The following is a 25,940-nucleotide window of genomic DNA, read 5'->3' as shown; positions in this document are numbered from 1 at the left end:
TTCAGCAGCGAGGATGCGCGCCGTTGGCTAACCGGGTCCTCCGTCCCACCGAAGCGCATCCATCTCTCCGGCCATCAATCTCCCGTCCCCTCCCGAGTCCGCCGGCCGTTTATCCGTTGTCACCCGCGGCCGAAGGGCCGCGTCTCCTGCGCGGCCGTGATCATCTCCGCCGATTTCCTCCGCCATTTATTTTGCGGCTCCTCAAGGTGGAGCCGCCCGTCCCCGGCGAGACGCCGTTTGGCTTTTGTGTTAAGTTTCCGGCGAGGCGTCGTTTACCCGGCGTCCAAGCCCGTGCCTCCATCTTTGTTTTATTCTGTGCGAGTCTCCTCCTCTCTGCATTCCCCCTGCTCCCTCCCTCCACCCTGTCACGGCTCTTCAGTATTCCGCTGCCGTCTTGTGCGGAGTGATTTTGCCCAGACACGTCTGGCTCCGGGTAAAGTGCGGTCCCCGGAGAGCGCGTGCCGCAGCCCCTTAGGTCGCCGGCACCATGAATACATTATGATCCCCATTTCCATCCTGTTGCCACGGCAGCACTTTTGGAAGCCGCAGGGCGATTAGGACAAGCGCTGTCGATACAGCCTGATAGGAGTTGGGTGCAAGAGATTCCTTCTTTTTTTTGTTTGTCTCATTTTTTAGCTTGGTGCGTTCCCATTTTGACCTGGGCCAAGAAATTCCTCTGATAATTGTTTTATAAAACATTACAAATTACAGATCTTTTCAGAATCTGTAGACAGCCTGTATGACGTTAAGTAATAAATGCAGGATTAATCTTCTTCTTTCTCCTTTTCCTTTCGGCTTGTCCCTTTAGGGGTCACCAGAGCGTGTCATTTTCCATCTAAGCCCATCTCGTGCGTCTTCCTCTCTAACCCAAACTGTCCTCAGGTCCTCCGTCACAACATCCATCAAGCTTTTCTTTGGTCTTCCTCTCTCTCGCTCTCTTCCCTGGTAGCTCCATCCTTACCATCCTCCTACCAATTTACTCACTCTCTCGCCTCGAAACATGTCCAAACCATCTTAAGTCTGCTCTCTCTAACCTTGTCTCCAAAACATCCAACTTTGGCTGTCCTTCTAATGAGCTCATTTCTTATCCTATCCAAGCGAGAACCTCAACATCTTTATTTCTGCCACCTCCAGGTCTGCTTCCTGTTGAAACTTCACTGCCACCGTCTCTAATCCGTACATCATGGCCGTCCTGACGACTGTTTTATAGACTTTGGCCTTCATCCTAGCGGAGACTCTTCTGTCACATAGAACACCAGACACCTTCCGTTTGGACCCGTTTCTTCCCTTCCTTACCACACTCTCCATTGCTCTGGATTCTTGACCCCAAGTATTTGAAGTCGGAATAATAACGTCCATTTTTATTTCCTACACGCGGGTATCACTGGGAAAAAAAAGTGCATTTTTGCTTGGACGTGATTCAAATGTGGTGAACTGACCTCGTTTCTCCCTCTTTTTACTTGAAAATAATCAGATATTAATCTAACACATTTTAGTCCCATGCAACCAACGTATTGTTCAAACGGCTTCCATTCAAATTTTCATGCCGGTGTCGTGGGATGCTGTGGCCCCTGTAGACTGAAAATGAAAATGGGGGAAACTAACATTACGGAGGGGGGAATTAAATCGGTTTGTAAGATTTTAGTCATCTTCAACCCATGTACAATATCAAATGAAGTACTTTTTCCAGTACTTCTTCCTTCTGTTACGCACGCTCGTTCTGATGGTGTTTAACGATCGCCGTGTGACAGTTTCCGTAAGACGTTGTGCAAATGCGGTGGAAACACAGACAGTTCTGTGTCCGACTCCCTTCTTAACACCGTCTACCCCCCTAGCATGAAAACTCATATTCAAAATCCATCCCTCGCCGACCTTCCTACGTTCCTTCCTGCTTCTTCCTGCACTTCCGCGAGAGTCGACACTGGCCGCTTTCTTCACATGGTGAGCGAGTCTCTTACCTTTTACGTTGTTGCCCTCCCTCTTTCTTTTCGGGTGAGGGTGGGAGGGAGTCTCGGTGCACATGATGTATAAAACATGGCGCCTCAGGTAGAGGATGCTGGCGAGGAAGCCGTGTGTGTGTGTCCCCCCCCCCCTCCCTTAAATGGCCGGCCGTGTGCACGCGCCTAACACTTCACTGAGCAATCTGTCAACATGTCAGCAACACATGTTTTGTAAAAAGCCTCTGGTGGGAGCCAGGGGAGGAAGGAGAAGGAGGAGGAGGAGGAGGAGGAGGAGGAGGAGGAGAAAAAGCACTCCTGCCAGACCAGAGAGGAAATGCTTTTTTCTTCTCCATGCGGTGGATTTTCTGTTACTGGTGCTCAGTCCCACGGGGACCACCATCCACACGCACACACACACACACATTGTCTGTACTTCAGAAATTTGAGCTGGGGTGGTGGTTGGGGAGGGGGGGGGGGGAGGAGAGACCCTCAAGGGGTTTTCCTGCAACCCCCCCCCCCCCACTTTTTTTTCCTAGCGCATGGAGCGAAATTGTGAAGGTATATTGTGGCAAGTCCCCGAGCGGTCTTTTCTAATACCGGAGTTTCTGGCAAAAAGCTGGAAATTACCAGCGGCGGCCCCCCCCCCGGGGGAGGGCTTTATCCGCACCAGGAAGGGGCGCCGAGCTCAGTAGGGAGGTGACTTAATGCATGGCTGAAATAAAAGAATTTTTCTTTCCTCTATTTGAAACTTCCTCCCTTCAGTCCCAGTACTCCCTCTCTTGCCTCGTCGCCCCAGTCGTGTAGTTTACTCCTCTTGACGGGCCTCGAGTTTAATAAACTTTCATCGGATCCTGCCGGTGCCGACAGCTCAGCAAATACCCCCGTGTGTTCCCTTTTGTCAGCGATACGAGCTTTTTTTTTTTTTTTTTTTTTTTTTTTTGCTTTTCCTCTCCGCTGCCCTCTTGTCTCGCTCCCTCTCTGCGTTTTGTCTTCATATCGCTGCCCCCCCCCTCTCGCCTGTTGTCTCCCACTTCGACACGCGTTGCAAATGCGCACACAAAGTCAAACTCTGTCACATGTGGTTGAGCTTATTGTTTGCTCCATTGTATTCCCTTTTGTATTCCGCGTGCTTTCCTGCATTGTGCAGAGATGCAGATAGAATGCAAACAGTTTGCCCCGAGTTAACCCTTTGTGAGGCTCGCACTGAAATATTTGGTCAAGTCAAAGTCTTGTCCGCCACTTGTTTAGAGCACCATCATCAGATTGTCATCTACAAAAATGGAGAAAGTCAATCTCAGTGACCGAAATGCCCGTAAAGTAAACATACATACATTTTCTTAGCCGCTGATCCTCACGAGGCTATACACCCCGAACTGGTTTCCAGCCAATCGCAGGGCACCTTGAGACAAACAGTTGGGATGTGGGATGGAACCGGAATACCCGGAGGAAACCCACGAAGGTACGGCGAGAACGTGCAAACGTGCACCACGCGACCGTAAAGGAAAACATCTCATGATATTATTTTGGGTTTAAAATAGTTTCAAGGTGTTTTCTATGCTGACGTAAAGCCAGAGTGTGAGAGAGTGTGTGTGTGTGTGTAGAGTAGAGTCGAGCGAGAGATAGCGAGGGTGGACGACTTCAAATACTTGGGGTCAACAATCCAGAGCAATGGAAGGAAGTGAGGAAACGGGTCCAACACACAGGGTGGAAGAGCTGGCGGAAGGTGTCTGGTGTTCTATGTGACAGAAGAGTCTCCGCTAGGATGAAGGGCAAAAGTTGAAGTTTGCAAAACGGTGGTGAGGCCGGCCGTGATGTACGGATTAGAGACGGCGGCACTGAAGAGACAACAGGAACCAGAACTGGAGGTAGCAGAAACGAAGATGTTGAGTGAGCAGGTTGGATAGGATTAAAAATTAGAACCTTGTCTTCCTTACTCCTACTTTCTTTCGGTTTGTCTTGTTCGGGGTCGCCACAGCGTGTCATCTCAGTTGAACGTCATATTTGTTTGGCACAGTTTTTACGCCGGATGCCCTTCCTGACGCAACCCCTCTTGGCTTCCGTTTGTGAATCGAAACATCTTATTTCAAAAAGTACGGCGGCCATGTTATGAAGACACGTGATTGTAAATAGTGAAAAAGCATCGAGATAACGAGTAACAGTACCGTGGCGTTCACATGCTTTCAACCCGTGAAAGTACGGCCACACTTTTGCACCCAACTTCTTTAATATGCTTCTTTGCCTTGCACACCATCCAGTGAGCATAAATCATCATTAATACGCTCAAAAAAGGTCTCCCTGTAGCAAATACTTTCCTCTCTTCTCCTCCCGCCCCTCAGCGCTGTTGGTAAATAATTCAATCTCCTTGTTCCAAGTGCAGTCTTAATGGGAACTAGTAGCTACGGTTGAGGCTATACAGGGCAGCCTGGCTCAGCAGTGAAACTGAAGGATTTTGGGCTCCCATTAATTAGACCCTATAGGAGAAAGGTTAGCTGAGGCCGGGCCAGGCAGAAGCTGAGGTTTTATGGGTGGCCACGCTTATCAAAGTTACACGTGCGGGCTCACCCAAAACGTACACAAATCGTGTGTTTCTACGTCCTGATCGGACAACTACATCTTTCTTCGTTTTCCTTTCTTCTATTATTTCCTCGACTCCCGCAGTTAGTCTCTATGTGCTTAAACACAGTCCTTGGATTTAATTATCTCAGTTCCCGTTCAGGTGCAGACGTTACATTGCTAACTGCTGAGCCCATTTCAACGCTGTCGCTCGCCAAAACAGCAGCACCGAAGCACGCCAAACAGTCTGTGAGCTGAGTGATGTCGTACTTTTACAGTACGAAATATCATCTTGTATTTTAGCATTCAAGTGGGTCCTTACAGCTCCACAATCAACGTTGTGTGCTTTTATGCGTACAGGAGGATTTTTCCATTATTGATCGTTTTATTCTGTTTTGAATTCCACCTTCACTTGACCTAAATTGTAATAACACCATACTTTAATATTATTCCTTTGTTACATGGACAATGAATTCAACCAATAGATTTCAATACATTGCCAAGTCTACATTTAAAATCTCAACTATGCCTGTATGTAAAAAGGGTGTGAATATTTGAGAAAAGAGACCCTTTCTCTCTCAAAATCAATGTAACACAAGTTGATTATTAGTTGAACATCAGTTGTGTATTATTTCCAGCTAAAATATGCCTGTTATTTTTACATTTCCACCATGTAAAAATAAACAATCTGTCAATTAAGGCTGTAATGAACATTTTGGCAAAAACCAAACTAATTGCCGAAATTCCCGGCCTACAGCGCGCACCTTGTTATAAGCCTCACCCAGTACATTTGTAAGGGAAATACCATTTGGTACATACATAGGCTGCACCCTTGTAAAAGCCGCAGGTGCCCACATTGAAACACGAGATATTTACAAAGAAAGACGGTACACAGAGAGTTTAAGGCTAGCACCGCCGCGCTAACGGTGCCGGTTAAAAAAAAAAACATACTGGTAAAAATCACTGAGACACGGCAGTAACACGCTAGCATAGCACTAACAGGGCCAAACCGGTAAAAGTCACTTCCTCGGCACACATATTCCACCGGTCTCACTCTTACTTTTTCCGTTCGAGTGCCCTCTTGTGGCCGTTGGAAAAAAATGCTCAAATTAGCTACATCGCATCAGCCGCAGGGTTGAAAGCGTGTGGGGAAAAAAAAGTTGCGGCTTATAGGCTGGAAATTACGGTACTTGACAAAAGAATGTAAAGTTTGAAATCCAGAATCTGCAAAAATGAATTGGAGGCTTATTTCCTGCTATCGGAATATCTTTGACTACGTTAAGATAACTGTTGTGGAAGGCCACTGAACTATAAATACCAATGCTGTTTTGTTTTTTTTAATTTTCTCGGTACTGTATATTTTTGCTTGTATCTTATTTTAACATTCACACATATAAAGGCCAAGGCAGAGTGCTAACTCCAGAGAATTCCATATTTAGAAAGCCATGCTTCCTTTTTGTCACGCCGCATTACAATAAAGGCGAGTTGTCGCTCTCCTCGGAGGAAGATTGGAGCTTTTTTTTTTCTGAAGGGAAAATATCGTTATTGCTTGTTTTATTTCCGAAAACTAAACAGAACACCTGACCTGAGCTCCGACGTGGCGCTCGCCCCCCACCGTATGCCTAATAGTGCAATTTCCAGACGTGAAGATCACCTCAGTCGCTCGAAAAGAAATGCAAATTGAGGAAAAAGCTGCACACCTCTGACCAACTGACTTCACCACTGTTGGCTTTACATCGTCGCGGCAACTGTCCCTTGCTGAATTATCACCATATTTGCACACCAAATTTAATTAAAGGTCACCCTAGTTGTAATATTCTCCTGGTAATTCAGAGAGCAACTTGAGCGCTGGTCTCGGTTTTATTACCTCCTCACTGTATATTCCAATTATAGCCATACAGAAGCAATATACATTAGCCGCGTATTCGTTCGCACTGCACGTCGTGGATGTGACGGGCAGATTAAAGTGGGGGGGGGGAGAAAGTAATTATCTGATATGGGTCTTGCTGTCAGTGATAGATGATATTGGGAGGTGATTATACATCCAGTCACTGTCCTGCATCAGGATCCCTGGAAGGGGTCCATCGCAGTACGATACGTGGCCTGATGGATGGTTCTTACAACTCCAATGCATTTACTGGAGAGGGCTCCGTTGTCTTTTAAGTCGGGGTTACACACGTACCGATTTTTAACATCTAACTAACTGATTTTTTAAAATTTGAGAGACGCCTAAAGAGGAAATGTCACCGGCGTCAGTGCGGCATATCAGCCTTTGTACCAAGACTGACTTTAGAAGGGCGTAATGGGGCAGCAGAGTATCAAGAGTGACGGGAAAGATTAGTAGAAGCAGAAATAGAAGAAGCTCGGCTAACGTGGCTTATCTGATAATAGCATTTTGGTTGTACACATCATTTTTCTGACAAGAAGGAGAAACAACAGGAAGCAGAACTGGAGGTGGCAGAAATGAAGATGCCGAGGTTCTCGCTTGGAGTGAGCATGTTGGATAGGATTAGAAATGAGCTGATTAGAGGGACAGCCAAGGTTGGATGTTTTGGAGACAAGGTTGGAGAGAGCAGACTTTGATGGTTTGGACATGTTCAGAGGCGAGAGAGTGAGTATATTGGCAGAAGGATGCTGAGGATGGAGCTGCCAAGGAAGAGAGAGCGAGAGAGAGGAAGACCAAAGGAAAGGTTGATGGATGTGGGGAGGGAGGACATGAGGACAGTGGGTGTTAGAGATGAGGATGTACGAGATAGGCAAGCCGAAAGGAAAAGAAGAGGAAGAAGGAGTTTGGAATGACTCCCAATTGGTTACGATTCCATTTCACGTCACGATCGCTCAGTCTGTGGCTCGACTCTTTGTCGGCCATCCAGCGTCACTCAAGAGAATCTTTTCCAGAGATCCAATTCTAGGTCCTATGCTGATTTTATTCTTTGAGTTTAGCTTAGCAAGATCCCGCAAAAGCTCTTCAACACATTTCTGGGATTGTCCAAGTCGACTTAGGAATGTGACCGACGTTTCGTTTCAGCTTCCCTAAGAAAACCTCAGTTTAGGATAGCGAGTGTCAAACGGCAATCTCGTAATGTGTTGCTTTTTCATTGTCTTTTGTTTTGTCAATAATAAACAATTCTCAGAACCTAAATTAAAGGGTATGCGAGAGGTATTGTCCAGCTTGGTTGCTGATTCAAGCTAGGACTGTTTGGTCTTGGCGGAGGTCTTGCCTCCACTGAGTGTCTTTGTCATTTTGTGTTGGCTGGCGTTCTTGTCGAATTCCTCTCCTGGGAGAGCGACACAAATGGCCTCCCAGGTGGTGATGTGTTACTAAGTAAGTAAAGCCTAGCAGTGATTGCATTCTTGCAAATTAGAAGCTTCCATTAAGGATCTGGGAGGAGCAGGGGGAGGACGAAGCGCGTTTTGAAACGTAAGATCGTCACAGTGACCCTGAAAGTTCGCCACTTGGCAAAAACAGTCAGTTTGTTTTTGCTGATGAATAGCTAAACGGCAATCAATCAATTTGCAGTGATGGATGAATAAGTAATAAATGCCCTGTAGTCATGTCGTTCGCCTGCTCCTATTCCGGCCTCATGAAGACGCCAGCCGGGAAGGAATCGCTCTACGTTGTCAGGCGCGTGCACGCAAGTGTGCGTACACATGTATTTCCGTAGCGCTTATTAGCATTAGGACAAATAGAACGGGCGGGTGGAACCAAAGCAAACCCTGAAATCTGTCAGCCGTTTTGTGCTCACATACTGTACACACGTGTCAGGAGTCTTCTGGCACGCTTTAGTGGACCCAGAGAAGTGCTGGTCCAGGGCCCACTCCGTTCTCTAGGGAGCATCCGCCTCCCCCCCACAACCACCCGCCAACCTCCCAGCCCCGGCCCCCGCCCCTTCCCCCTTCCCGTGCAGTCTGTGGACGCGGTGTGAGGCGGCAAGGTTGCATTCGACAACAAAAAAAAAACCAACAACAACACAAGCGTGTCCTTAGGAGTCTACTCAAAGACGAGGAGACTCATCACAGTGGTAATTGTGTCGAGTGAGCGATCAGAAGAATTATTGGAAAAAGCTGAAAATCTCGCCGTGGCTTTTGTTACTTTGCCGTCTCGACGTTTTCCACATTGATCCACCCTTCCATCTGTCATCTTTTGCTCACGCCCCGTCTTCGTCTCCTGCTCTCTGCTTGGAAGTCGGATTCAAGAGTGCAGAGAGGAGCCTTCTGGCTCGTGCACAGAGAAGGGATGAAGCTGTTTATTCATCTGGAGGGTATTAGAGGCATGATTAAGGAGAGGAGGGAGCGGCGAGGCTGATGCGACGTCTGATTCGCTCGTTCATTGGCCGCCGCCGGGATTCGGGCCAACAACACACAAAAAAAAAAAAAGAATGGAAAAGAATGACTGGAAAAGCACTTGTGAAATTTGATGCTCTCTGGAAAAAGGACAGAAGTACAAAAAAAAAAAGTCTGTCCGGAGCTAATTATTAATAAATGCAGGGTCTCTTGGACCTTGGAGAGGTGTCAGCACCGCAGTCACTGAGGGTTAAGAAATCTTGACATTTAAGACAGGGATGCATGAAAATACATCGTCTTGCTTGAGTAGATGCTTGTTTTTTTTTTTCGCATGTGAGTGTGTGTGTGTGTTTTCCCCCTCTCGGTCTGCTCTCTGTGTTTTCGTCTCCCTCCCGGGCTGTCTCCTGTTGTTCTGCTACTGACAAGCATGGACGCCTTTGAGGAGATATCAAATAGAGCCTCTGTGTATTAATCAGGATGGGGGGGGGGACAGAAGTCACAGGTCAAAAAGCGAGGGGGAGGCGTCGTCCTTGTTGAATGCAGAGGCTGAAGCGAAAGTACACAAGTGAGTTTTTTGTCGTCGTTCAGACCTTGACCATTTCTTTAACGTGAGACCCCACACAATAAGAAAATGTTTGCTCAACTCAACAAAGGACACCACGTACAAATATCGATATCGCCACTGACGATCACCAAACTCCTCCATTAAACCGTTATACCAAGAATGACCTGCGAGGGGCAGCGTGGTGCCACACGGCATCCAGGCTGCTAGAATTTTGTTTTTTTTAAAGTGGTGGGAGTAGAAGAAGAAATAGAAGTTAGTTAGCTGTTAGCTTATCTTGTATATCATGTACGTACGTTAAGGTTGCAAACGCTCATTTTCATATTGTGTCAGATAACTGAACCTCGCACATTTATTGTCGTTCCGTTTCACATCACAATCTTGGCGCCATCTTAAATTTGTAAGGATTTATAGTCTTAGTTAGAAGAGGGCTGGAGAAATGGGTAGAAATAGCCTGAGGTTTTAAAATACATTTTTGTCTTCATTTTGGAAATGATGGCTCTCCCAGAATTGTACTGTACACCCACGCGTCTGCCCCTCAACGCCACCCCGCTGAATTAACTGGCTGTTGAGCTCACTTTGGAGTCGCCTCTCCTGAAACTTTCTAATGAAGCGGCAGTACAATAAATCAGCATATTTCTACGCGCGCACTTCTTTTCCGCTATGCTGATGCATAAGTCATATTTACCTGAATAAGTAAAAAAGAGAGGGAATAAAAGTCACAGTGCACACAATGAACAGGCATTAGCAGCAGCACGGAGAACGGTTAGCTGGATCTTGCACCTGATCTGCCGCAGCGTGGAAGGAGAAAGACTCACGCGTCCTCCCTTAGAGCCGGAGTAGCGAGGCGGGCCACGCAGCCCCCGTGCTGGGGGACAGATTGTCATCCTCCTCTCCCTCCCTGAGGGACTCACTGCGCCCTCTGGACAAGCCAAGACCCGCGCGACAGCCGTCTTCCGGTTTGCGCTTTGGACTCCGTCTCTTCTTCCTTTCTCCCTCGAGCACAAGCTCGCAGCACCCCAGCGCTATCAGGCAACATCACCCAAAAAAAAAAAAAAGACCGCAAACCATGTTTTGAAAAGGCGCGTCTGTCCTTCACTTTGACGGCATCCGTATTTGGTCCGAGCTATTAGCTCGCCACCCGGCTAACTAGTTGACTGATGGAGAGACTAGCTAGCCACCTGCCAAAATGATTTACTAGCTGATTGACGGTGGGACGAGCTCGCCACCTGGCGAACTTAACTTAATGACTATCTAGCCAGCTGCCGAACATACGCACTGGCTTTCCAGATGGACTTGCCATACACTTGGCTAACTAACTAACTAGCCAGCAGATTGATGACTGGGGTACCTAGTCACCTGGTTAAATAACAACTATCTGAGTAACTGACTGATGGACTTGCTAATAACCTGAATTACTGACTAATGGGACAATGCGTTATTCGGTATCCCACAGATGTCCGAGGCAGGGCCCGCCTCATTGTGATTTGATTGCCTTGTGCAGGCTACACAGACGGAACGACAGTTGTAAATATGTATGCCATTGGCACAAAATAAACGCAATTACGTTTGTTAGGGTTAGGGTTGAGATTGGGGTGGGTTGTGATCAGGGTTAGGGTAAGGGCCACTCTGAAGTGACACACTTTTATTCCATTCTGGAAGCATTTGGGCATGTATTACCGGGACACAGCAGCCAGTTACAGTGCAGCGGCGTTTTTCCTGCAGCTAATCGTATTGCTGCATTCCATACCCTGCACAAAAAATGAGTGGGATTCCTCGTAAAAACTGGATGACTGATGGGCAGAGTAGCAGGCTGCCATACTAGGCTGGTAAGATGGAAAAGTAGCGTTGCCTAAAAATGCATTTTTCCGGGTCAAGCAATAAAAACACTTGAAAAATGGACATCTACAAATTGACAATCTAGCTACTTCATGCTGGATTGGTAATATTTTATAATTGGCGGAATGGCCTGGTAGCCCAATGTCTTGTGCAATAGTGTGGACCAGGCGTCACCAACATGGTGCCCGCGAGGGCATGGTTGCCACTTAAAACGCCCGTGAGGGATGTTCTAAAAAAAGAGCCCAGGTCAGAATTTGTCATTATTATTATTATCATTAATATTATTTGTGCTTTAATGTTTGAATCTGACTTGTGTATATTATTGATTTTTTTTTTTAAACAGTCATATGATGTAAAAAATGAAAATAAAAACATTTTATGTATAAAGAAACAACATACAACAAACAAACATATCGTGTAGTCCTTGATGCTAAAGGTGCTCACGAGGAAGCCCTCAGCCTCAAAACGGTCGGTGTTGACTTGATGCTAGTGATTTAACACTAATCCAAGCAAATATTATTACTATTGCTTTTCTTATTGTTGTTTTTTGGGGTTTTGTGAAACTGTACGTGTATCGGGACACGTCCACCACATGTAATCCATTTTTCATCGTATCTGGATATCACCAAAGGCCAAAGAAAAAGGGAGGGGAAAAAAAAACAGTAAATGATGACTGGCCGCCCTACTTTTCCTCGGTTCTGGCCTCCCATTTGTCTAAGTTTCCCGGGGTGCCACTAGGGCACTGTGATTTCTGGGACAGTGACCAAGTGCGCCTGTCTGGGCTGGGGGACGCGGCTAATGTGGACAAAGTAGTTGACGCTTTGCCGCTTTCCCTGTGGCTGAGAGGCGGGGCCGCGAGGGTGCCGGCGTTATGGACGCTCAGACCTCAGAGTCCACGTGTCTGCTGGCGAACGCGTTTTAAGGCGCGTGATGTCTGGCCGGGGGGAACCCGCCGAGGAATCCGCAGGAAGCGAAGCTTTATTTCATCTGCCGAATTCCTGCCTCGGCCTCCAGCATCCTCCATCGCCGCTTATACGCGCGCACGGATGAAAAGCTTCCTCTCTCATCCTGGAGCATCGATTGACGGGGGACATGACATTTGTCAGTTATGTGTGAAGGCGTATTGTTCGCTAGGTAAAAAAAAAAAAAAAAAAAGAGAGAAAAAAAAGAAATGAAAATAAACGACAAAAAAGGAATAGTGGCAAAATAAATGAGCCACTTCTTCTCATCACTGACAGCTGTAATAAACTAATTGAACTTGCGTTCCACTACTGTCAAACGGTGAAGTTAACTTATTTCGATAAGAACCATTTTTTAAATCCCTACAGAGACAGAAATATGATCATATTCTATTAGCAATATTACTCATGATTATCTAAATAAATTATATGGCCTATTTGAGTGACAAGAAATATATTTTGGCGTAACCCTGTTAACTAACTAGCTTACTATCCAAGTAACTGACTAACTAATTTCAGTGAAATGTATTGGAATGGAAAAATCTTTCCTGTGTGTTGCAAAATCAATCAGTCAATAAATTGGTGTCACCAACTACCGTATTTAATTTTCTCAAAAGCTGACAGTGCGCCTTATAATCAGGTGCGCCTTATATATGGATCAATATTGAGCCTTTAGCGCAGCCCATCTAATGGATGCATAACATAACCCCAACCTTGACTAACGTCTATTCTATGCGCCTTATAATGTACGCCTTATATATGAAAACGTTTTCAAATGGGCCATTCATTGAAGGTGCGCCTTATAATGCGGTGCGCCTTATAGTGCGGAAAATGCGGTGATCTTATTCACCCACTTACGAACTGACTGAATAATTAACCGAGTTGTATAGCTAGCTCGCTGGCAAGCTAATTAACTCGCTAACTAGAAGGGTTGGCTAGCTATAGTGATACATACTTTTATTGCATCACAGGGAATTAGAAGTCAAAACTAGTTGACCGCCTGACTAACCAACCAACCAATTATTAACCAAATGACTCACTCATTTAAAAAGTTTCAACGTAACATTAACATGGCGGGTGTAACATTGAAAGAAAAACCTCGCAATCCTTTATTTAAAAAGTTTCTAAATAGTATGATTATAAAATGCGGTGTTAAACTAATCTAATCTAATTTACTGACTGACGGACGAAAACACCAGCCAGTCGCCATCTTGCCGGCAAGCGTACAGCACGCTCGGGATCGAAGGAACTGAAAAAACCTTTTCTGACCAACCAGCTCACTACCTAGCTTTCTGGATACCTGAGTAACATCAACAAGGGTGCAGCAACAAGAATTTCAAGTGGAACAAGAAAAAGATGGTGTGTAGCTAACTAGTTGTCTGACTAATGTCTCACGATGACAGCTCGCTGGCACGGTAATTGCAAAGTAATTAACTACTTGTCTTGACTAACTTGATGGCCACACCTAACTAAGCAACTGGCTAGCTGGCTAATTAAGTAAAAATCATCAAAACATTTCAAATTAAACCCATTATCCTACACATTCACTACAATTTGATATTAATGTGATGCAAAAATGTATTGTTGATATTGCCGATGAATGTCACTGTACCAAATTTGGATTTAAATGTCTCGGGATTACAAAATGCGTCACTCGTGTTAGCATCTCACAGCTGCTCCAGTGATGGGAAGCATGTCGGACGTTAGTAATAAAGAAATTACAGTATTTCAAAGAACTCCTCAACACGCATTCAGTCAAAGTCCTGCGAGATAATGCGAAAATTCATTCCGTCCCCATCTTAAGTGACGATGTCGCGACGCGTGCCGTACATGACGGGCGCCGCCATTTGGGCATCAGAAAAGGTAAAGTGCCGAGATGACACATGCGCTTGTCTCGCGGGGGGGGGGGGGGGGGGGGGGGACGCTCGCTTCTTTTTCTTCTTCTGGAATAATAATCATACAAAAAGAAAAGATCGCTTCTGTGAATATGAAGGGAGGTCACGGTGTTACATCAGACAAGTTGTCAGCTTTTTGTTTATTCAATGAGTCCCCAATCCCCCATGTGCCAACAAATCCACTCACACTCAAAAACACATCTTTTATGACAAGCGTGTACACAAAGACGCGCTGTCGTGTACAAGAGCTTTCGACAAGCGTTTAGCATACCTTGCAACCGGAGCATCGAGCTACAACGTGGATGCGAAGAGTCCACACACACGCGACGGCTCGGGCTGGGGATTCGAACGGGGAACACCTGAACTGTGAGGCGCCACCCTGCGGACATCCATCAATCCCCGCTCCACGTTTTATCACCATTTGATCATCGTAGTACACTGGCAATGAAAACCAAAAATAACCGCCGCCATATGTTTTCTATTCCAAATTCCGCCCGTGTCATCAGCAGAAACCGTCAAACTCCCTTAAAAATCTGCCCACGTGCAGGTATTTTTGTCAAGGCCCAAATACGATATTAATAGCGGACCTAAATCAAAACGTACCCTGTGGCTTTTGCAGTCCACAAATGGCAGACGACCCGTTCCCAGATTTAAGGACTGTATTTGAACAGGAGTATTTACTCTGGGAAAAGGTTACCATGAATGAACACACAGGAAGCGGAGCACAAAGAACTCTTCAGTCGGCTACAGGAAACCTCGAGACCTGCGTGTGAAAGGGAAAAGAAAAATTGGTTATTACTTGTGTAAATTGAAGTTAAATATACTGCTCCTGCATGCATGAAACATGATGAACTGGACTAGATGCGTGAGCTACGCTTGACTTTGGATTTGTGGCTTCGTTCGTCGGTTTGCGTTCAAACAAAAACGACCCAAATGATTCCCGTCGACCTTCCCGGATTTTGCTTTTTTTCCTCTCTCTTATTAACCCCTAAATGAGTCTAACCCTGGAATAATTCTCCAGAAAAAGCCAAAGAGAAAGCTAATTGCAAGCTTAACCCTTTGGTGGCCGCTAGATGAAGGCATTGAGGGCTGTGCCGAAATTGCACTTGGTGTCGTGCTCGTTAAATTCTGATTTGTGTTGCTTTTGGGTTGTTTAACCACGAAAGATGTGATTTATTCCTGGAATTCTAGATTGTATTAACACACGGCTACTCAAATCTTGAGATATATTTGTCAAATCTACTGTATTGTTGTAAAACTGAAGATTGTACTTCAGAGGCACATCACTCGAACTTTTGTTGAACTCCCAGTTGTTGTTTCATCCTTAGAGGTACATTTTTTTTTTTTTTTTCAATTGTGTTGTGGTTGTATTCTAAATTGTACTCTCTCAAGAGTCCTTGATTTTTAGACAAAATTTGAGTTGGATTCCAAATTGTACGAAATCAGGGACGCTCGACTTCCTGGAACAAGAATTTATCTATTTAATCTGAGGAGGAATAAAAATGTGGAGTCCTTTCTATGTGTCGAATACATTTTCTCTCAGTGGCACTTTCCTAAAATCGCAGTCTACAGCTTCACGTTATGTTTTTCTGTCGGTGATACCTGAGCCTTCCGTCTCACTGAAGCCGCATTTGTCTTGACGAGTACGCATTCACGGTTGTTCATCGCAGATCAAGGATGCAAATATTTGTCCTTTGTGTTGTCATGCAGGGCCCGATCGTTCGCACCTCGCTGGAGGTCCGCGCCGTTCCTTTCCGGTCGTCGTTCTCGTTGTTTGCCGTCATGTGACGGAGGGCTAAGACGCCGTCTCCCTAGCTAACGTGCGGCTCCGACACATTCCCCGCGGCTGAGCTTTGTTTTGTTGCGTATAGGAGACGTTTAACGGCGCGAGCGGGAGGCGGCGGGGCGGTAGGGACGCAACTCCCAAAGAGGGACAGACCTTAAGATGGAGGTCTTCCTCCCAGGATGTGACAGGCTGTTGGCTGAAGGATGCTCAGGAAGGCCTTGGCAGTCCAACAAAGACAGCCCTTCAGCTGCAGGGTGTAATTTTTCAGGCCCCAGCATCCCCTTTGGCAGCAGCACAGAGAGCGCTGGCGTGCACAGGCCCCCGGCCCGAGAGACTGGGAAGTAAGGCCCGTTCTTTTATTTACTCAGGCTGCTGCTGAGGCCTGGGCATTTCTTGTCAGGGTGAAGAAGGGGAAGAAAACAAGGCTGCCTCTCTCTTTCCTCTGCCGCTCTCCTGAGGAAGGATTGCACTTTCATCCACGCTTGTTCACATACTTGTTTTGGCCATTGGACTTCTGGTTCTGTTTTCTGTGAGTGTATGTGGGGGTGGGGAGGGAATGAACGTGCACTAAAAAAAAAATATATATATATATATATATATATATATATATATATATTTTTTTTTTTCTCGTATTCATTGTCCTGCCACTGTAATAAATTAAGAATGAAGTCACGTTGTCTTTCCAGCAGCAGAACCTTTCAGCCTCAAGAGATACCGGACCGCGAATCAATCATCGGATTCTCAATTGTACAATCCCTCGGGTGATTGTCTTTTGGAGGCATAAGGGACGTTCAATTCAAGCAGCATATTTTTCCTGAGAATTTCTGTTCAATTCTCAAATTGTGCAAACTTGTGGCTTTCGACTCGAGAGGCGTGTTTTTCCTGATTAACGCGACGCCTTTGACTTGCGACGATTTACCGTCTTTTTTTTTTTTTTTAAATCTCATTGGCATTTGACTTAAGGGGGATGTTTTTCCATAAAAAGAATGTCTTTCGAGTGCCAAACTGCACAACCTCTGGGACGCATTATTCTGCAAAAATTACAAATTATGTGAGCTGATGGTGTTTGCATTTAGAGGCGTATTGTTCCTCGATCATTTTGATCGTAATCAAGAGGCAACTGTCCTGCTGTCTCGTTCTGCCGTGCCGTATCCGAACGTGATCGTTTATTTTCTTTGCTGAAGACGGGATTCTTTTATTGTGGTTTATTTCAAATTTTCTGTTTCTGTGTCCTTGGAGTATCGGCACTGAATAAATAATAGACATCAAGCAAATGAGCAAACAACGGAAGGACAGCGTGACGGCGTCCCAAGACGAATGCGTCCCCGTTTAGGACCGTCAAATTTCATTTAACCTCGTATACGGGGGCCATTTGTTTGTTTGTTTTATAGCGTTGCCTTCACGCCAATACGTTTGACTATGAGGCATCGGCCGGGGTCATTCTTCACGGCGGAGGGAGCGAGGGCAGATCCGCCCGCTCAGCGGAGGAGGGCATTGCACTGAGTCAGCCTCCCTCCCGCAAAGCGTTCGGAGGCTTGCAAGCCAAGCGAGAGACGAGCAGAGTGGGCGCCTCGCCAGCGGGGGTCGGCTTCGGTGAGGGCCGCCGCGTGGAGGTGGGCTCGCAACGTGGTGCCTTCAGTAATTTACGGTGGGGGCGGGGACGAGGGAATGGCCTCCTCCGACTGCATCTGTTTCCTGAAGATAGGCCCTGACGGGGGGCAAGTGTTCAGACGGGCCGCGATATCCTGACGAAGGCCAGATCGCGTTTTAAAAACAACAGCCAGGGGAAGAGAAGGAGACACTTGGACTTGTCAGCTCAACTCTTTACAGGTTGGCTCCCGCCAAGAGTTTTTCCTTCACCACCACGTCCTCCTCCCTTCATAAATCTTTGCAGTTTCCTCTTGTTTTGCCATTTGTACGTTTTGGCCTTTTGACTTGGCTTTTTTCTGAAGGGGTTGGGATTACGCTCTTCTATTTAGGTAAGGAAGTCGAGAGCACTTAAAATTGGACGGCAGGAAGAAGTGGCCCGTACCCTTTTGAACTTGTGGAAGCGGTGCTTTCCAGTCACGTTACTGTACAAAGCAACAGCGCGCTGGAATGTCAGCACATTTGCGTATCAGGAGACCATCGAGAATCCGTAACCCGCGCGGGAGCGGTAGTGTTGCCGTCCCTCGTGATTCTTTGCACCTGCTTGCCCCTGAACGAGTCGGTTTTTGGACACGGGGATTTTTCTCCCCAAAGAAATCCAGAAATGACAACACAACAGATGGCGCTCTTGCTCAAACCGTAAAGTCATTTTAACACAAAGGAAAGCCGGTAGCGCCAATCGCACATTGAGGAAAAGGAAATGGAGTTATTCAAATGCGTGGAGTTATTCCTGAGTATAATCGCCTTTAAACAAAAGAAAATCACTTGAGTACTTCAGTGAAAATGTTGCCATCATTCAACAGCGCTAGCCCCATTCAAACATCGATCTAAGCGCCTCCTGTTCTCAAAACCCGGGACATCTTTTTGACAGTTGCGAGAAGCATTTTAATGTACAACTAGCGACCCAATTGGCGTTGTACCAGAGGCACAACGGAGGTGAAATGTAAGATTCACCGCTCACCGCTCTTTTTGGTCAAAGCAAATGTTCCTGTGCCAGACACCGGCGCTAACAACGCAACGCATCCAATAATCTGAATGCGCAAAGCAGCAACGGGTGGGAGCTTTGTCTCAACCTTTCCACGTAAACCTTTGTTCTGCCGTGAGTTTTGCAAATCCTGTTCAGCAGTTTCGCTTTGTTTTTGTTTTGTTTTGTTTCTTCTTGATCGTAATATTAAATTTGCATGTGGATGAATGGCCAAAAGTAAAGATGGATGGTAAAATTACATAACTAATAAAGTGGAGTTGTGTCCCCTGTTTGCCTCCTCTGCGCAACATGCATTCTTTCCACCATTTTCACTTTCCTCACAGCTTTGCGTGCTGATAAATATGGTAATAATCTTCATTCCGTAATCAGATATTTATTGACTAATGCTCTGAATGCTCAACTTTTCATGAAAATCATTTGTCTCGCGGCGGAGGCTTCCTACAGGCTACGTACGGCTGTGGTCGAAAATTGCGCGTTTAATCTTCTCTCCCACTCCCACCAGTGCAGAAATTTCCTCGCGTGTTTTGTCTTGCTTTAAAGTCGTTTCAAGGGCTCTTGTTTTTTTTTTTTTTTTTTTTTTTTTTTTAAAGTCTTGTAGCTGTTCAGAAATAATAGAAATGTTCTAATTTACCTCATGCCAGGCTTACATCCTCAAGTACACCCACTGTCTAGCTTTGGCTTTAAATGTCAGCGAGATTGTGTTATGAGTCACAGTGGGCGAAGCCATTACACGGCCACATACAAGGTTAATTGTGGTAAAAGTATTTCTCCTTATTATCATCTCTAATTATACTTTAAATTGTGTGTTTTAATGTAACTTTTTGGATAACACCCGCAGGGAGGCATTGTTCAACGTTATTTCAGGTGCAAAACCAAAAAAAAGAAAGAAAGAACAAATCACAGACTACTTGTGATCAACATAATCGACAACACCAAAGTGACCCACTTTTTAGTGTACTTACAAACGATTAAGCCTAATGGCTTACTGACATGAACGTGTATATTTTTCCCCGCTTTTGACGGCCGACAGCCCGACTGACAAGCCTCGTTTCTTGGTTTTTTTTTTTTCTTTCTGTCTTCTTTTCAGACGGGGCAGACATCGAGGACGACCCGTCATGTTCTTGGCCAGCATCGTCCCCCTCCAGTAAGGACCAGACGTCACCGGGACACTGCGAAGACTATGATTTCGGCGAGGACGAAGGAGGACCGGGCCTGCCGTACCCGTGCCAGTTCTGCAACAAGTCCTTCAGCCGCCTGAGCTTCCTCAAGCGTCACGAGCAGAGCCACGGCGACAAGCTTCCCTTCAGCTGCACCTTCTGCAGCCGTCTGTTCAAGCACAAGCGGAGCCGCGATCGGCACGTCAAGCTGCACACCGGCGACAAGAAGTACCACTGCGGCGAATGCGACTCGGCCTTCTCCCGCAGCGACCACCTGAAGATCCACATGAAAACTCACGCCTCCAACAAACCCCACAAGTGCCCCGTGTGCCGCCGAGGCTTCCTCTCCTCCAGCTCGCTGCACGGCCACATGCAAGTGCACGAGCGAGGCAAGGAGGGCGGCGCTTCCGGCCTCTGTCGAGTTGACGACTGGAAGCTGAAAGAGACGCGCAAGTGCACCCGTTGCGAGGAAGGCTTCGATGTCCCGGAAGACCTGCAACGGCACATTGCCGAGTGCCACCCGGAGTGCTCCCCGTCAGAGGACGGAGGGCTGGGTGCCACCCTTCAGTGCATCTACTGCCACGAGCCCTTCGGCGACGAAAGCGCGCTGCTGACCCACATCGACCAGGCCCACAGCCGGGACCGGAAGAGCCACTCCTGCGCTATCTGCTCCGAGCACTTTTTGTCTGTTGAAGACCTCTGCGCTCACATGGACATCCACCAGCTCCCCGAATCTAGTAACCACAGTAACAGCCCTTCTTTGCTGACTGTGGGCTACACTTCTGTCTCGAGCACCACTCCTGACTCCAACCTTTCCGTTGACAGCTCAACAATGGTAGAAACCGCGCCGCCCGTCCCCAAGACTCGGGGCAGGAGGAAGAGGGCTGCTCACAACGCATCGGACATCGGGGGACGGGCTGCCAAACAGCCGAAGGTTTCTTACAGTTGCATGTACTGCAACAAGCAAGTGTTCTCCAGTCTGGCTGTGCTTCAGATTCACCTACGGACCATGCATCTGGACAAGCCGGAGCAGGCTCACACCTGCCAGTTTTGCTTGGAGGTCCTGCCCTCCATATTAAATCTAAATGAACATCTGAAGCAGGTCCACAACGCCGAAGCCCTGCTGGCCGGCTTGCCCGACTCCCTCCTTCAATGCAACTTCTGCCCCGAGATACTGAGCGATCTCAATGCCCTGCAGGAGCACATCCGCTGTTCCCACGGCTTCCCAAGTCCCGTCGCCAAGGAGAGCAACGCCTTCTTCTGCCCCCAATGCTTCATGGGCTTCTTGACCGAGACGACCTTGGACGAGCATGTTCGTCAGACTCACTGCGACGGGGGTAGCCTGCGTTTCGACTCTCCTTTGGCTGTCACTCCCAAGGAGCCCATCGTGGAGGTTTACTCCTGCTCGTACTGCACCAATTCTCCCATCTTCAACAGCGTACTGAAGCTCAACAAACACATCAAGGAGAATCATAAGAACATCCCCCTTGCACTCAACTACATCAATAATGGAAAGAAGACGTTGCACGCTCTCAGCCCCTCGTCTCCAATAACTATAGAACAAGCGTCCATGCTCAAGCAAGGTGGCTCCGCCGCACGCTCTTCCAGCGAGTTCATATGTAACCAGTGCGGGGCCAAGTATACCAACTTAGATCTCTTCCAGACTCACCTGAAGACTCACCTAGACGGCCTGCAACCTCAACTCACCTGCCCGCAGTGCAACAAAGAGTTCCCCAACCAGGAGTCCCTTCTGAAGCACGTCACCATTCACTTCACAATCACCTCCACGTATTACATCTGCGAGAGTTGCGACAAGCAGTTCACATCTGTGGATGACCTGCAGAAGCACCTGCTGGACATGCACACCTTCGTTTTTTTCCGTTGCACTCTGTGTCAGGAGGTTTTTGACTCAAAGGTTTCCACCCAACTCCACTTAGCTGTGAAGCACAGCAATGAGAAGAAGGTGTACCGCTGCACCTCCTGCAACTGGGACTTCAGGCACGAAACAGATCTGCAGTTACACGTCAAACACAGCCACCTGGAAAACCAAGGCCGTGCCCATCGTTGCATCTTCTGCGGGGAGTCGTTTGGGACCGAGGTGGAGCTGCAGTGTCACATCACCACCCACAGCAAGAAGTACAACTGCCGCTTCTGCAGCAAGGCCTTCCACGCGATCGTGCTGTTGGAGAAACATTTGCGGGAGAAGCATTGCGTCTTCGAGGGAAAAGCGCAGAACTGCGGCGCTAACGGCTCGGTGTTAAGCGGGACAGATGGCCATCCAAAAGATGAAGCGGAGTTGCAGGGTCTTCTGACCAACAGCCACGGTACGGGCACCGCGGGAGGATCTGCAGTGGAGTCCCAGAACAGCCACGACGGAAGCGAGGAGGAGGTGGAAACTGCAGAGCCCATGTATAGCTGCGACATCTGTGGGGCCTCCTACACAATGGAGTCGCTCCTCACCAACCACCAGCTGCGGGACCACAACATTCGCCCCGGTGAGAGCGCCATGATGAAACGGAAAGCTGAAATGATCAAAGGAAACCACAAGTGCAATGTGTGCTCTCGCACCTTCTTCTCTGAGGCCGGTCTGAGGGAGCATATGCAGACCCACCTCGGGCCCGTCAAGCACTACATGTGTCCCATCTGCGGTGAGCGCTTCCCCTCTTTGCTCACCCTGACGGAACACAAGGTCACCCACAGCAAAAGTCTCGACACGGGCAGCTGCCGCATCTGTAAGATGCCTCTGCATAGTGAGGAAGACTTCCTGGAGCATTGTCAGATGCACCCCGACTTGAGGAACTCTCTGACGGGTTTCCGGTGTGTGGTGTGCATGCAGACAGTCACCTCCACGTTGGAGCTCAAGATCCACGGGACCTTCCACATGCAAAAAACGGGGACCATGTCCGCAAACCAATCCACCGGGCGCGGCAACGCTATCTCTCACAACCAGCAGCTACATAACGTCCAAAAACCGTTCAAGTGCGCGTCTTGCCTGAAAGATTTCCGTTCAAAGCAGGATCTGGTCAAGCTGGACATCAACGGCCTGCCTTACGGACTCTGTGCATCTTGCGTGGCCAGCGCCGGTTCCAAGAGCTCCAGCCCGATGATGAACGGAGGCCGACAACAGCAGCACCAGGGAGGCGCCCCCACTCCAGCGCCCAACGCTCCTCAGTGGATCCAAGGAGAGAGTCTCAGCCCCGGCGAGGGGAAAAGCAAAACCGCCTCCTCCTCGTCCTCGTCCTCGTCGACATCCTCAACTGCGGCCACGAAGACACGGTGCTCGACCTGCAACGTGAAGTTCGAGTCCGAGGCAGAATTGCAAAATCACGTCCAGACGGTGCACGCGGGGGACAGCGGCAGCGGACAGCTAAAGACGCCTCAGATGTCTCCCATGCCCAGATCCAGTCCATCGCAAACTGAGGAGGTGTGGCTTTTGGGAACTGTAATTTTAGGTGACTGTTTTGCTTAATCATATTGTTGTTCTTGCTCTTATTTCCAGAAGAAGACGTACCAGTGCATCAAATGTCAGATGGTGTTCTACAGTGAGTGGGACATCCAAGTTCATGTCGCCAACCACATGCTCGGTAGGAGACCGTTTTTAGTTTGTGAGTTTGCGAGTGGGCTTGTGCATTCTCATCGCATTCGTGTCATAACTTTCTACGGCACTTCAGTAATATTAAAAAGTTGATTGGTGCGATTTTGTACGTCACACGGAACAGACCTGTGAGACCGTCGTCTAGATCATCCATTTAAACATTCCAATTAGAACATTTCATCATTTCTGAGGATGAACCACACAGTGTGGAAAAACTAATGAAATATTTGACCCTGTCGTCTCATTTAGGCTCACAAGTTTCCGGATCACATCACAAACTAGGTGGAATTACTTTAATATTTTAACTGCATCCCCTGGTGTTGCGCATCCGTAAACTTAAGCAAGTGGTCTTAATTTCCCCGTGCGTGTGAGCGATCGAATATGTCACCAAAATGCTTGCGGAGCCTGTTTCGAATATTGATTCAAAATGGGAAGAAAATATCTTGGCCGTCTGAATCTTTTTTTTGTTTGTTTGATCATGCATCCTGACTCTATGTACTGTATATACATAGATACACACATACTAGATACACAGAACTCGTGCACCGAAGTCATAAAATCACGTGACTTTTGTTTACGTCGCCATATTGCCGGTCTAGCAAAGCATTGTTCAATGCTACGACGTGAAAATATGTCTTATAGCACGACACCCAGAGCCTTGTCCGATACCATTAGACATTTAGAAGGTGAAAATGAACGAAGGTACGTGGAAAAATGACATAAACTCGGCACAGGCGACCCGTATTTGATGCCGAAGTCGATGTTTTCGCCAGTAAGAAATTGGACTGTAAATTTGCTTCCGCTTGTCTTGGACAACTGGATCTACACGTGGATCTGGTGAGTAAGTCGTTGAGATTTACACGGAAACGTTTGAACGCGTAGAAAAGTCTGGACGCATACGAATACTTTGTTGCTGGATCTGTTCTCATCGGGAATGAATCCCACATAGTGACGGTTTTGACGGCTCGTGAACACGGAAGCGTGTTCGGCCACATGTTAACCTTTGCCAGAATCCATCAATCTTTTCAGCTAGTATTCAATACAAATACCAACATTTAAATAAATGACCCCTAGTTTTAAACAAACTCGCACTCATTAACTATGATTGAAAAAAAGACGACGGCTGAGGGCTCGTGAACGCAGACGTGCGTTCGGCGACACGTTAACCTTTGCCGGAATCCATCAATCTTTTCAGCAAGTATTCGACACAAATACCAATATTTAAATAAATGACCCCTGGTTTTACACAAACTCTCATTCCTTAACTATGATTGGAAAAAAAAAAAAAAAAAAAGAGGGCGGAGTCGTCTTTTCGGAACGTCCACGGAAGCGATTGCAGCCACGCGTTTTTTTTTTTTTTTTTTTTTTTTTAAACATGCATTGTTCTCAACTTGGCATTATAAATAATTTTTGGTAATTTGAGATTGAGACGAATAATTCCTACCTACACAGTCGCGTGCGTATTTTGGTTGGGCACCATCCATCACGTTTAATTGCCGAAATCCATCCATCTTTTCTGGTCTTTTCATCTGGTATTCCATAGAATGATCTCTTTGAATAATATCTGTCTCGTCTGATGTGACAACCAACAGCACAACACGTCTCGGGTATCGTAAATATTCTCTTCTCTGTTTGACCGGCAATATGGCGCCGTGAAAATGGTGCACGAGCTCTGTCGACTATATCTGATGCGGCCTAACAATGCAGCAAACGACAGAATATTTGGCCCCAAACACTCCATTTTGAATCAAACGGTAACATCCGCGTTTGCCAAAAATCTTTGGTTGCCTTTGTTTGTCATCTGGATGCAGGCATAGGCATTTGTAAACACGAGACAATTGGAAAACAGTTTTTTTTTTTTGTTTTGTTTTTTTTTTTTTTTGCTCGCCTGCAGTAAGTAGGCATCTGAATTCTGGTCTCACGTTCCTTTAGTCATTCATTTATGCAGCTCGTTTGGCGGCTCTTTCATTACACTGCATTATCTGTTGTCTTCAGTGGGGGAGAGACTCATTGATCTGGAACCAAACCGCCTCTCTGTTTGGGACACGCTTCTAGGCGCAGGTGAATTTAAACACGGTGGGCAATTCTATCAGGACCGCTAGGCAATTCTATCAGGGGCCCACTGTTTGTGCATAAACAATCAGAAGCATGTGATTTGTGATTTTGATGCTGCGGTGTATTTGCAAAGGAGAGTGACGAGCCCAGAGTGTAGGTGTGTGTTTTGTATTCATCTTTGCAATCTGCTCACCCACTATTCTACTGGGGGCGCCTAATACAGTACCATGCCAGCATTAGTCCTTTCTGTTGCAAAGGCAAGCACGGAGCACACTGGGAGGGTAGAAAACAAACCCCCCTACTGGTTGCTTTATGTCTTTCAGCCGCGCCAGTGCACAGTTCCCCCGTAATAGTGGTATTCGGGCAGCTTAAGATAACAGGAGGATAGGCGATTGGGTGATTGTCTGATGTCTCGCTCCTCTGATAAGCCCTCGCTTCATATTCCACGTGGTCACGCGTTCCATCAGACTCCTCAAAAGGGCCTCTGCCACATGACTTTCTTTGGCAATTTGTCAAATGCGGAGAAAGCCACACGCGTCCTCGAGCGACTTTGGGCGGGACGGCCGCGGAACGGATCCACGGAGCGGAGATCGGGGAAAACGCACTGACTGACCGCGACGTGGCCGCCGGCGCGATCACAGGAGATGCAACGCGACAAGTGTTTCAAATGTTTAGCCACAATG

At 47.1% G+C, this 25,940-nt stretch overlaps 1 protein-coding gene and 1 long non-coding RNA gene across 10 annotated transcripts in view; one reads left to right on the top strand and one right to left on the bottom strand.

Moving 5' to 3' along the window:
* The window catches only part of LOC133510649 (zinc finger protein 521), a 173,750-nt gene that overhangs the window by 79,756 nt on the left and 68,054 nt on the right, over positions 1–25,940 (top strand). For 7 of the 8 annotated variants that reach the window (XM_061838800.1, XM_061838807.1, XM_061838805.1 and 4 more), the window contains 2 exons: positions 19,538–23,031; positions 23,107–23,191. In XM_061838800.1, coding sequence (XP_061694784.1) covers positions 19,538–23,031; positions 23,107–23,191 — 3,579 coding nt within the window. Of the gene's footprint in view, positions 1–17,540; positions 17,649–19,537; positions 23,032–23,106; positions 23,192–25,940 lie in introns of those variants that run through there. The other variant, XM_061838808.1, reaches the window with a different exon arrangement.
* On the bottom strand, positions 11,406–15,895 carry LOC133510650 (uncharacterized). 2 transcript variants are annotated; one of them, XR_009797669.1, is made up of 4 exons: positions 15,760–15,895; positions 14,636–14,795; positions 14,304–14,470; positions 11,406–12,308 (listed from the first exon to the last, which is right to left on the bottom strand). It is a non-coding gene; the product is annotated as an uncharacterized LOC133510650 (long non-coding RNA). The 2 variants fall into 2 exon arrangements; XR_009797668.1 differs by having other exon boundaries at positions 15,635–15,868.

This window comes from Syngnathoides biaculeatus, chromosome 13, assembly GCF_019802595.1.
Source record: "Syngnathoides biaculeatus isolate LvHL_M chromosome 13, ASM1980259v1, whole genome shotgun sequence".
Taxonomy (NCBI): Eukaryota; Metazoa; Chordata; class Actinopteri; order Syngnathiformes; family Syngnathidae; genus Syngnathoides; species Syngnathoides biaculeatus.
The sequence above is the reverse complement of the archived record's forward strand: the minus strand, read 5'-3'. Positions and strand labels throughout refer to the sequence as shown.